This window comes from Mytilus californianus, unplaced genomic scaffold (genome assembly GCF_021869535.1).
Source record: "Mytilus californianus isolate M0D057914Y unplaced genomic scaffold, xbMytCali1.0.p SCAF_15, whole genome shotgun sequence".
Classification (NCBI taxonomy): Eukaryota; Metazoa; Mollusca; class Bivalvia; order Mytilida; family Mytilidae; genus Mytilus; species Mytilus californianus.
Genome location: NW_026262637.1, coordinates 19,884,589 through 19,895,701, shown reverse-complemented (window position 1 = coordinate 19,895,701; position 11,113 = coordinate 19,884,589). Strand labels below are relative to the sequence as shown.

Below are 11,113 nucleotides of genomic sequence, written 5' to 3'. Positions count from 1 at the left end.
AAAAAAAAAAATTTTTGTCAATCACGCATGCGCAACAACATGTATTCTTCAGTATTGAAGCCTTGTTGACCTAAAAGAAGAAGAAGAAGAGAGTTTCTATTTCTGAAACATGTGTAAATTGAATAGATCTATTGTTACGAATAACAATGGATTTTGACCACAGGGTGTGACGAGCGGGGTTTCTGGAAAACCCTGCTTCTACATCCCGCAAACAAAGTCCATTGTTATTCGTAACAATAGAAATTGATTATTTTTTAAATAGCATGAACATAAGAAATTACTAATAGTGTTCACTACAAATTGTTTCATGATAATTAAAAAAACACATTTTAGGAAATTCCAATAAGCATCTATATGGAATACAAAAATAATCCTTTAAATACTCTTTTGCTTGAAGGTATTTTTTTTTACCCCAGTCATATGTCTCTATTCTAAAGTATTGATCTTTTAAAAAAATTGGGATTCTAACTCCCGGACCCCCCCCCCCCCCCCCCCCCCCCCCAGGTTACCCAGTGGCTGATCCGGGGTTGGGGGTTCCGCGGGTTGGACCCGACTTTTATTTAAATGATCAATGCATTTGAATGGTTGGACCTCCCTTTTTCTCTTGAGTTGAGGACCCCCGGGATCAGCCCCTGATTGCCCCCAAAAAGGGAGTTCCTCTATATTAAATATTGTATGTTGAGCGTGTCTGGTAGTCGGGTTTTTAATGCAGACACACCTATCCCTCAGTATGTTCGAATATGAATGTTTGTTTGTTCTCGAGAAGGGGGGGGGGGGGCTTTTGTTTTTGATAAAATCGTAAGATATAAAATACAGTTATGATTACCTTTATTAAACTGATACAGGTAAGTACTTTGGATTATAATATTGCCTTTATCTTTAGTCTCTTCTACCAAATCCAACGCTTGCCACAAAATGTCGTCCGTCTTATACCCGTCCATATTGACAACTGTATACCAGGAGCATGATGTATTTTTTGTTTGTAATAAGAATACACGAAACAGTCAACCTTGACCTGTTGATCCATATTACTACATGGATTTAACGGGAATATGCAAAACAACTTTGACATTTGTAAAATATACTCACTTGTCAAAGTTTGAACGAAGATAACCAAAGAAAGGTTACTAGTGGGGTTTCATGTAATAAAAAAAAATAATCTTATAAATCATGGTTTGGTATTGTCAATAAATATGCTATCAATTTTTTTTTTCATTTAATAATCAATGTTAACAAATATAGGGTTTAGAATGGGGTGTAAGTTAGTTATACAGCTCGGGATACGGCGTGTCTGGATAAGAAACACCTCCGGCCTCCGGCCGACGGGGTTTCTTATCCAGACACACCTATCCCTCGGTGTATAACTATTACAGATATTACCGAAAATAGTTACAATAGTTACAATGGCTACAAAACTGACTTACTTTGATGGCAGGGGTAGAGCAGAAATAATAAGGATAATGTTGGCCGGAGTAGGATTAGAGGTATGTTACAGACAATCTTATATTATCGACATTTATAAAGTAAACACTCTTACGGTGTTTTTTTGTGTGTAGTACGCTTATATTTACATGTAGATGTACAGGTATATATATAATTATGTAAAGCAAACAAATTGAGCTATGAAATAGTGTCCCCAGCGCAAAATTTCATGTTTATCTATCATTATATTTTGCCCTCGTCTATGAAATAATGTCCAGAGAAGTATAATTTTCCATATGAATTTTTGTCTATATATAGACATTTTGTATCGTTAAGGTTCATGTGGACCCTTTGGCTAAAATGGCTGCATTTTCACCTCAAAATTTACTTTGAGTACAGACAAACCTGCGCATCTGGAAAAGTTTTAAGGCATAGCATGCCCTAGATAAATAAACTTCTGATGCATTTTATGTTTTAGAAAATTTAAAACTTAACTGGATTTAGCAGTGCACTTTTTTTCGTCCCTGCAGAAGATGATAAAATTAACAAACAGTTCAGTTTCACTTGATATGGTCCACCCAGGTACACAGTTTAAATCACCAATTATTGTCAGGTATCTATTGTCCATCTATTGTCCATGTCAAACAAAATAGTTCACTTCAATTATTACCTGTGGGGAAGTTCTCAAACCTCTTTCCCAACTTAGTTTATTTTGGCACCTTCTGTAGGAATGAAAAAAAGTGCACTTCAAAATCCGGTTAAGTTTTTAATTTTCTACAACATAAAATATATTTGAATTTTATTTATCTAGGGCATGCTATGCCTTAAAACTTTTCCAGATGCACAGGTTTGTCTGTACTCAGAGTAAATTTTGAGGTGAAAATGCAGCCATTTTAGACGAAGGGTCCACATGAACCTTAAAGGTAGGATACACAAACTTATATTTAGTCAAACCTTCAGATCGAGACATTATTTCGTGGATTGATTGTCATGAAATTTCGTCTCATTAATTCAAAGGGAGATTATATTAATTAATATTTTGGACAACGTTAACATTTAAGTGTTTAATCTTATTGTAAATAACAATTGAAATTAAACAAATCCGAGATAATTATATTTGATTGTTATATGAGGGGATGGACAGGAGAGTACGTTTCTCCTTTCTCCCGCCCCCTCTCTCCTTTCTCCCGCCCCCTCTCTCCTTTCTCCTGCCCCTCTTCTCCTTTCTCCCACCCCCTTTCTCTTGTCTACCGCCCTAAAACATGAAAAACTAATGTATAGGAAGCTCATTTTCATAAAAATCGATCAAATATCTTGGTTTTATGATGGCTCGTCCCTGTCTTATCCTTTTACTAGATAGAAGTGTTGTTTTTTCTGCTGCAAGAACCCCAATAACTTTTTCACTGACTGTTAAGCTGTCTGTTTGCATTACATATGTAAGTCTGATGCACGCCGTTTCCAGATGATTTATTTTGTAAGTATAAATCTAATTATAGAAACGCAGGATAATGTTAAAAATATGGTGAATTTTTGTGCCACTATTAATGCAATTTCGTTAAGAAACCAATTTGTTTTCAAATGGTTGCCGAAAAACGCTGCTTGCAAAATAGAAAAATAAAATTCATTTGGAAAAGAATACGGGATTTGATTTAGCAAAAATGCATAGTTCAAGCAGCCGTGGAAAATCAGGCAGAAAATGGTTTGTTGGAATGGAATTGACAAAGAAGAATAATTAAATTGTCTTTGAACTTGTCTTTTTTGCCGCACAACTTTCCCTGTGTTCCAAGTGTAACTGGCCAGTTTCTGAGTATTATTAAGACTGTACAGGAAATATGGTTCCGGAAATGTAAAAAATAAATTGCCAACACTGTAATCGTATAAGCGCAGTTTACACCGGACAGCGGTGTCTTCCTTCTATTCCTACATTTTATAAATTCATATTCCTTCTATTCCTACAAACAAAGAACAATAGATGTTGGTATAAGGTGTTTTGTTGTTTTAGCAATCTAAATTTGATTGAAATACAGGTAAGTTCAGGTAATCTGGAAAGGATTATTACAATGAAAAAAGAGAATGTAGAGAATATAGAATAGAGCAGTCCCCAAAAAATGCATTTTTGTAAAAAAAAAATGTTTTAAAAATAATAAACCCTAAATAGGAATTTTGTTTTTAAAGTTTAATAGATATCTGTATGGGGATATTATTTTGTACAGTGATCTTTATTTATTTTGACTATGTTCTTATTAAATGGCGTTGATGCTATAGAATGAATGCTACAAAAGTATAAAATTTATCAAAATGAAAAAGACCAAGCCTAGTAGTAAATTTGGAGCTCTTTTTTAACCAATCTATAAAACTCTTAGAAGGCATGCCATCGCCTATACTTCTATTCTTCATTCAAACCTAGAAGTAAGAGTTATATACTTTTAAACAGTCAAAACTTATGATAATAGCGAGAAAAAAATATATTCATTAAATGAAAGCAAATATCATGTGATTCAAGTTTTTCTTTTTACTTTTGTAAAAAAGGGTTGCAAACTTTCCAATATACTCTTAGGCATTAAAGCGAATTTTTCGAAAAATATGACCTTACAAAATTCTTACGACAGTGTGGAAAATATAGTATAATATTTGTCTTGATATTAAGACCATTTTTAGCCGTGTGTTATTTTGTGAGATTAAACTCAAAATTTAGACGACTTTTAACACATCTGTCACTGCACTATATGTTGACTAATGTCCTATAATTTTGATTTCGTTTTGCTCATGTATTTGTAACAATTCCTATTACAGTGCTTAAATATTTTTCCCGTCAGGGACAGTCTATACTAACGGGACTGGTCACTTATAACAATGTCTATACAATTTTGCAGACAGAACTGTGCCGTCGCTGATGTCACGTGACTTCAAAGCAAATAATTTCACATTTACGAAGTGTTCTTCATAACTATATGTTCAAGTTTAATGAAGTAACATTTTTATGAAATTTTATACATTTTGTCATTGCAAAATGCTGTTTTTGAAAAGATTTCACGGATAGTTTTTTAAATATAGATCTTTGAACTTTGAGGTATTTTGTTAGTAAGTCCCGTTGTATAGACTGTCCCTGAACCCATGTTTGTACAAGCATTCCTCCTATTCCTACATGAATTTCTTACATTTTACATACCGGATTATCAAATGTAGGAATAGCAGGAATAAACCGGGACAGCAACATATCTGAATGATGAAAAAGTTAACAAAGGCTCGACATTTTGGGAGTTCAAATAAAAATGTTTAACTTTGTCTTTTCAAATGTATTTTTGCAATTTTGCAAGGTTTGTCCACAACTACGCACACAACCCACACGTTTACATCATACAGAGTATATACTGTATTAAAAATATGTATTATTTTATCTATCATTTTTACAACTGACGGAATGATTTTTATTAGTAACCTTTTTTAGCTCACCGGGGCCCTTCGGGCCCCATGTGAGCTTATGCCATCACTTGGCGTCCGTCGTCGTCCGTCGTCGTCCGTCGTCGTCTGTCGTAAACTATTTCAAAAATCTTCTCCTCTGAAACTACTGGGCCAAATATCTTCAAACTTTAACTAAATGTTCCTTAGGGTATCTAGTTTATAAATTATATCCGAAGTTTTGATCCATCGACAAACATGGCCGCCATGGCTAAAAAAAGAACTTAGGGGTCAAATGCAGTTTTTGGCTTATATCTCAAAAACTAAAGCTTTTAGAGCAAATCTGACATGGGGGTAAAATTGTTCAGTTGGTCAAGATCTATCAGTTCTGAAATTTTCAGACGAATCGAACAACCCATTGTTGGGTTGCTGCCACTGAATTGGTAGTTTTAACAAAATTTTGCAGTTTTTTGTTATTATTTTGAATATTATTATAGATATATATAAACTGTAAGCAGCAATAATGTTCAGCAAAGTAAGATCTACAAAAAAGTTAATATGATCATAATTGTCAATTGACCTCTTAAGGAGTTATTGCCCTTTAAAGACAATTTTACACAATTTGTTCATCAAGTTTGCTAGCATTTAAAAATCTTCTCCTCTGAACTACAGGTGAGCGATTCAGGCTCTTGAGAGCCTCTTGTTTAATGGCTGCATTAAAAATGTGTCTTTTAGACACAACTATTTCAAATTGTATTGTATCGTTCTGAACATGCTTGAAATATTTGCCATGGCGGACATTTTGCAACCTCAAATCAATCAATTTAAATTGAACTTGAAAATCACTGTTTACTTAATCAAATTTTTGAAGCACTTTATCTATGCATGGAAGTACAGGTGTCATTACCTTTGTCTAGTTTGGTAGGGTTAAGTTAAAGATATGTTTTTTTCTAAGCTGAATGTGCACCCAGTTAGTTTGAAATAAAATTAAAACATTAGAATTATTAGGAAATTTACGAAACCAAACGGGGGAAATGAAAACAAAATAACAAACACCATTCAGATCCTGCATGCTACATATTTTTTCAATACCTCTGGGGCCTCGGTGGCCGAGTGGTCTAAGTAGTTACTACTGTAATCACTAGCCAGTCAACACTGAGGTTGTGAGTTCGAACCCCGCTCGTGCGGGTGCACTCGACTCCAATCTTAATTGACTAGGATTGTCAGTTTTCCTATCGAAGGTCGGTGGTTTTCTCCGGGCACTCCGGCTTCCTCCACCAATAAAAACTGGCCGCCACGAAATAGCCCAAAAGCGGTGCTTAAAAGTGGCGTTAAAACACCAAAAAAAATCAAAAAAAAATCAATACCTCTGAATAAAAATTACGTTACTCTGTATTCAGTCACGTCATCCTTTTTCTGCAAAATTATATATATATATGCATATCGGTCAACTTTAAAGCAATTTATCTAAAAAACAAGGATGATGACATGTGTCTCTATGCATACACGGACTCCCTATAAAATCCTGCAAATTGTTAGTGTTTTGTCTTTCTTAGTATATATATAGAGATCGTAATGAATTAGTGACGATGTTCGGAGTATTTATGAGGTCGTTTTCATTACTATGACATTTTCATAGGCGGATCCAGGGGGGGGGGGGGGGCTTTCGTGGGAAAATTTTGTTGATTATATAGGGAATCACTGAAGCATGACTGGAGCGGGCCCCCCTTAGGTCAGTCAGCGGGCCCCCCTTATGAAAAGTTCTGGATCCGCCACTGATTTTATGGAATTTTATGCGACTGTCATACAAGTCAGAGGTTTGGCTAGCTATAAAACCAGGTTTAATCCACCATTTTCTACATAAGAAAATGCCTGTACCAAGTCAGGAATATGACAGTTGTTATCCATTCGTTTGATGTGTTTGAGCTTTTGATTTTGCCATTTGATTACGGACTTTCCGTTTTTTCCTTGAGTTTGGTATTTTTGTTATTTTACTTTTTGTTAGCACTATCTTGAAGCTTTTTATTAACTTATTTGATAAAATAATTGTTTTCCAGCTACATTTTAATAATTTTGATATGCATTTTTGTCTCCCTTTTCTACTCCATTTCTCCTTACTCCTGACCCTTCTCTCCTTTCTCCTGCCCCCTCTCTCCTTTCTCCCACCCCTCTCTCCTTTCTCCCGCCCCTCCTCTCCTTTCTCACACCCCCTCTCTCCCTGTCTCCCTTTACCCTGTCCGCCCCCTCTTATATGAAAGAGGGTAGTAATGCCCTTTACCGTCAGGCGTCAAATTGTTAAAATTTTACCGTGATTCGTCAAAATATCCTTTTCATGATTCGTCAGAGGTCTCAATAATTATCGTTACCGTTATTTTTGGAAAAAAATTTAACGTGATTAGTCAAAACCAGTCTATTTTTTTACCGTCTTAAAGAAAGTGTACATTTTATCGTCATGCACCAAAAATTACAGTTAACGTCATTTGGCAAGATTTTTTATCGTTATTCGTCATGAAGGTATCCCCATTACGACCCTAATGAAATACTTGCCTTACAAAATATTTTCAGTTATAATCTCTCAGATAATTCTAAAATATGCATGCTTGTGAACTGAAGATTGGTATTATTTGATGCAACATTTGACGGTTATGTATAATATACATACTTTTCATGGATAATATTTAAAAGATTCCAGAAATACTCTTATAATTTTATGACGGAGACAGGCTCCGAGATGACATATTTTGATTAGGAAATGTTTCATGGACATTATTTTTCAATAATTACATTAGATGTATGTTTCATTATAATACGTTATTCTGATTGGCTAACTGCAATCTCGCGTTATTCCTTAATCAACTTCATTGCACAATGAAATTTATCATTCATGATGACACGAGGTCCCACAATAAAGTGCACAGGTAAATTAAATAAAAACTTGATAAAAATCGTGTTTTCATGATCCTAGCTAAAAAATATAATTATAAGTATTGAATGCTTCTTTTTGTAACTTCATAGCGGTGTAAAAGCGTTGACCGTGCGCACATTTTTAGAATGAAGCGCTTCCGCGCTTCATACAAAATGTACTTCGGTCAACGCTTTTACACCCCAATGAAGTTACAAAAAGAAGCATTCAATTCTTAAATAAAATATTGTCATGGACAGGATTTCACAGTGAAATATTGTCTCTACGAGTTGTCATGGACAGTATTTCACAGTAAAATATTGTTGTTTTTTTTTAATTATCGAAAATCAGTTAAACAAAAGGAGAATAAAACAACTGATATTTTTAAAAGTAATTCATGTTCCTCCATTTTATTGAGAAAAAGATACCTTATTCTTTAATATAAAATATTGGAGAAAAAAATTACCCCCATTTTCTCCCCGGGCACTTACCCCCACCCCAATATTTTTTTTCATATAGGTGCCCAGGTTTCATCAGATTAAAACCTTACCTGTCAAAATGTGCATTGACTGCAGATTACTTTTTAGAAGATTGCATTCACCTGAAATATTTTGTCGTCTTTTAGATATTAGGTTAGTGACACTTCATGTTAATATTTCGCCTGTATATGCAGGGTCATACATATACCTGATATTGCAACGTAAACGGTTTTTGTCTCGCCTGCGACGAAAGTCGTGGACAGCGAGACATAGGGATTGCTTTTCCGGCGACGGCTTCAGCGACGGCGTCAACAATTGTTAAGTTTTCTGCTTAAGCTAGTTTGATAGAAAATACTTGTGGTAGATCATTGATATTTAATATAAAGTTGCATTACTATCAGTACATATCAGTTTGACGACTATTTTGAGGCCCTGGCCCCTAGGACATGGTCCAGTGACTTTGAATTAATAAGCAATTTTCAATGTTAAGTTTTCTGCTTAAGTCAGTTTGATAAGAACTATAGATGCAATAGATCAATGATATTTTGTATAAAGTTGCATTACTATCAGTACATATCAGTTTGACGACTATTTTGAGGCCATGCCCCCTAGGACATGGTACAGTGACTTTGAATTAATAAGCAATGTTGCTGTTCATCAGATTGCCTTTTTCTGAATTTTATGCCGACAGGAGAGACATATCTCTGTGTCAACAGTTTATCTATATGTAAACGGATAATCCGTTCACATTTTGTCTCGTGGAATTATACCCCGGTAGCTCAACCTTTAACGTTACAAGTAGAGAGGATTCGGTCTGTGCTTTCGCTCCAGGTCTTCGGACAACATACTGGAAATCCTAAGAACCAACATAACACGATAAATGACAGGTGTCAGAAACCTAGAAATGGTAAGAGGTGACGATTGCGCCAAGCAATGTGTTCGCTTATATAAAAAATATATAAAAAACCCATACCGTATAGTCGGCTATAAAAGGCCCCAACCTGAAAAATGTGAAACAATTCGAACGAAAAAACTAACGGCATAATCATATATAACAAAACAATATACAAAAAAAAAAATCAAATATGAGTCGACAGACATTAACAAACGACAACCACAGGCACTGAACTACAGGCTTTTGACTTGGGACAGGCACATAAAGAATATGGCAGGGTTAAACATGTTTGTGATCTAACAAGCTGTAAAAGTCAGTGCAATTGGATTAACTCAAAAGATCGGTACGAGACACAAAAAAAAACCCAACTAACATTAAGACAATAGACACAAAGCACCGAAATAAGAGTATTTGCAGTTTCTGAAAGCTTGTTCAAAGCCAAGTACAACTAACAAATAAATTATGTTCTTCGGAGTTCCAGACTGAAGTATCAATCAGTACACAACCAACGGATTTAGTCATAAACAGTCTGAGAAACGCCATGACCTTGAATACCTTGTACACATATACAATTAAGGTTCTGGAAAAGTGGTGATCCGAAGGTTTTGACTATCGAAATTTTGCAAAGACCGGCACAATTTTGGTATTTTGCAATAGAAATAATAGTCAGGACCAGCAGATTTTCTTCAAGAACAACCGGGAAAATTAAAAAAAAAAAAAATTGACAAACGATCATTAACCAGACAAAGGAGGGACGAAAGATACCAGAGGGACAGTCAAACTCATAGATCGAAATCAAACTGACAACGCCATGGCCAAAAAAATAAATAAAAAGACAAACAGACAAAAATAGTACAGATGACACAACATAGAAAACTAAAGACTAAGCAACATGAACCCCACCAAAAACTGGGGGTGATCTCAGGTGCTCCGGAAGGGTAAGCAGATCCTGCTCCACATGTGGCACCCGTCGTGTTGCCTATGTTATTACAAATCCGGTAAATAGTCTAATTCGGTAAGTCACATTCGTGAAAAGGGAAGGGTATTGTAGTTACGACATAAGGAACATATCCGATATCATCTGTGAAACGGCTATTCCATAACGGTCAACCAACTCGTGATGGCGTCCGTAATATTTACGAAGGGATGATTTCAACTTCATTTCAACAAAAATATGTTACAAACATTGACAAAGTATTGTACAAATTAAGATTATTCCTGAAAAGCAATTGGTTGGCGCTTTAACCCGAATTTGTTTAGCTAAATTAAGTTAGGAAAGCATAAAGAATAAATGTCAAGAACACAGCGATTTCTTCCAACCATTTTTTGTTTTTGTTTTTGTTTTTGTTTTTACATTGATTATATAATTACATCAATGCCAAAAACAGAGCTCACTATTACAGTCATGTCTACCGAATGAACTGACGTAACTAAATTTTCTAATAAATCAACGTAAATATAAAAATAAGGAGATGTGGTATGATTGCCAATGAGACAACTATCTACCCAAGTTAAAATGAAGTGGATGTAAGCAATTATAGACAACCGTACGGACTTCAACAATGAGAAAAGCCACTACCGTATAGTCGGCTATTTAAGGCCCCGACATGAAAAATATGAAACAAATCAATTGAGAAAACGGCCTAATTTATAACAAAACAATTCACCTCACCTCCTCACCTATCCTCTTCATGCCGGTCGGTTACGGAAACCCAACAAAACAATTAACGAAAAACAAATATGACAGACATGAACCAACGACAACCACTGAATTACAGGCTCCTGACTTGGGACAGGCACATGCCTTCCAATTGATATTTTATAGTGTGTTTTTCTATGTTGTGATGTTATACTATTGTTTCAGAAAAGGGAGAAGGTTTGGTACCATTAAAACGTTTAATCCCGCTGCAAATGCTTGCACCTGTCTTAAGTCAGGAATCTGATTACAGTAGTTGTCGTCTGTTTATGTAGTTCATACGTGTTTCTCGTTTCTCGTTTTTATATAGATTAGACCGT

The 11,113-nt window shown here is 35.2% G+C and overlaps 1 protein-coding gene across 1 annotated transcript in view; it reads left to right on the top strand.

The window, feature by feature from the left end:
* The first annotated feature begins 1,333 nt into the window (after positions 1-1,333).
* The window catches only part of LOC127725610 (glutathione S-transferase 3-like), a 31,847-nt gene continuing 22,067 nt past the window's right edge, over positions 1,334-11,113 (top strand). The window contains exon 1 of the mRNA XM_052232699.1: positions 1,334-1,484. Within this exon, the coding sequence (XP_052088659.1) occupies positions 1,404-1,484 (81 nt within the window). The 5' untranslated portion in view covers positions 1,334-1,403. The remainder of the gene's footprint in view (positions 1,485-11,113) is intronic.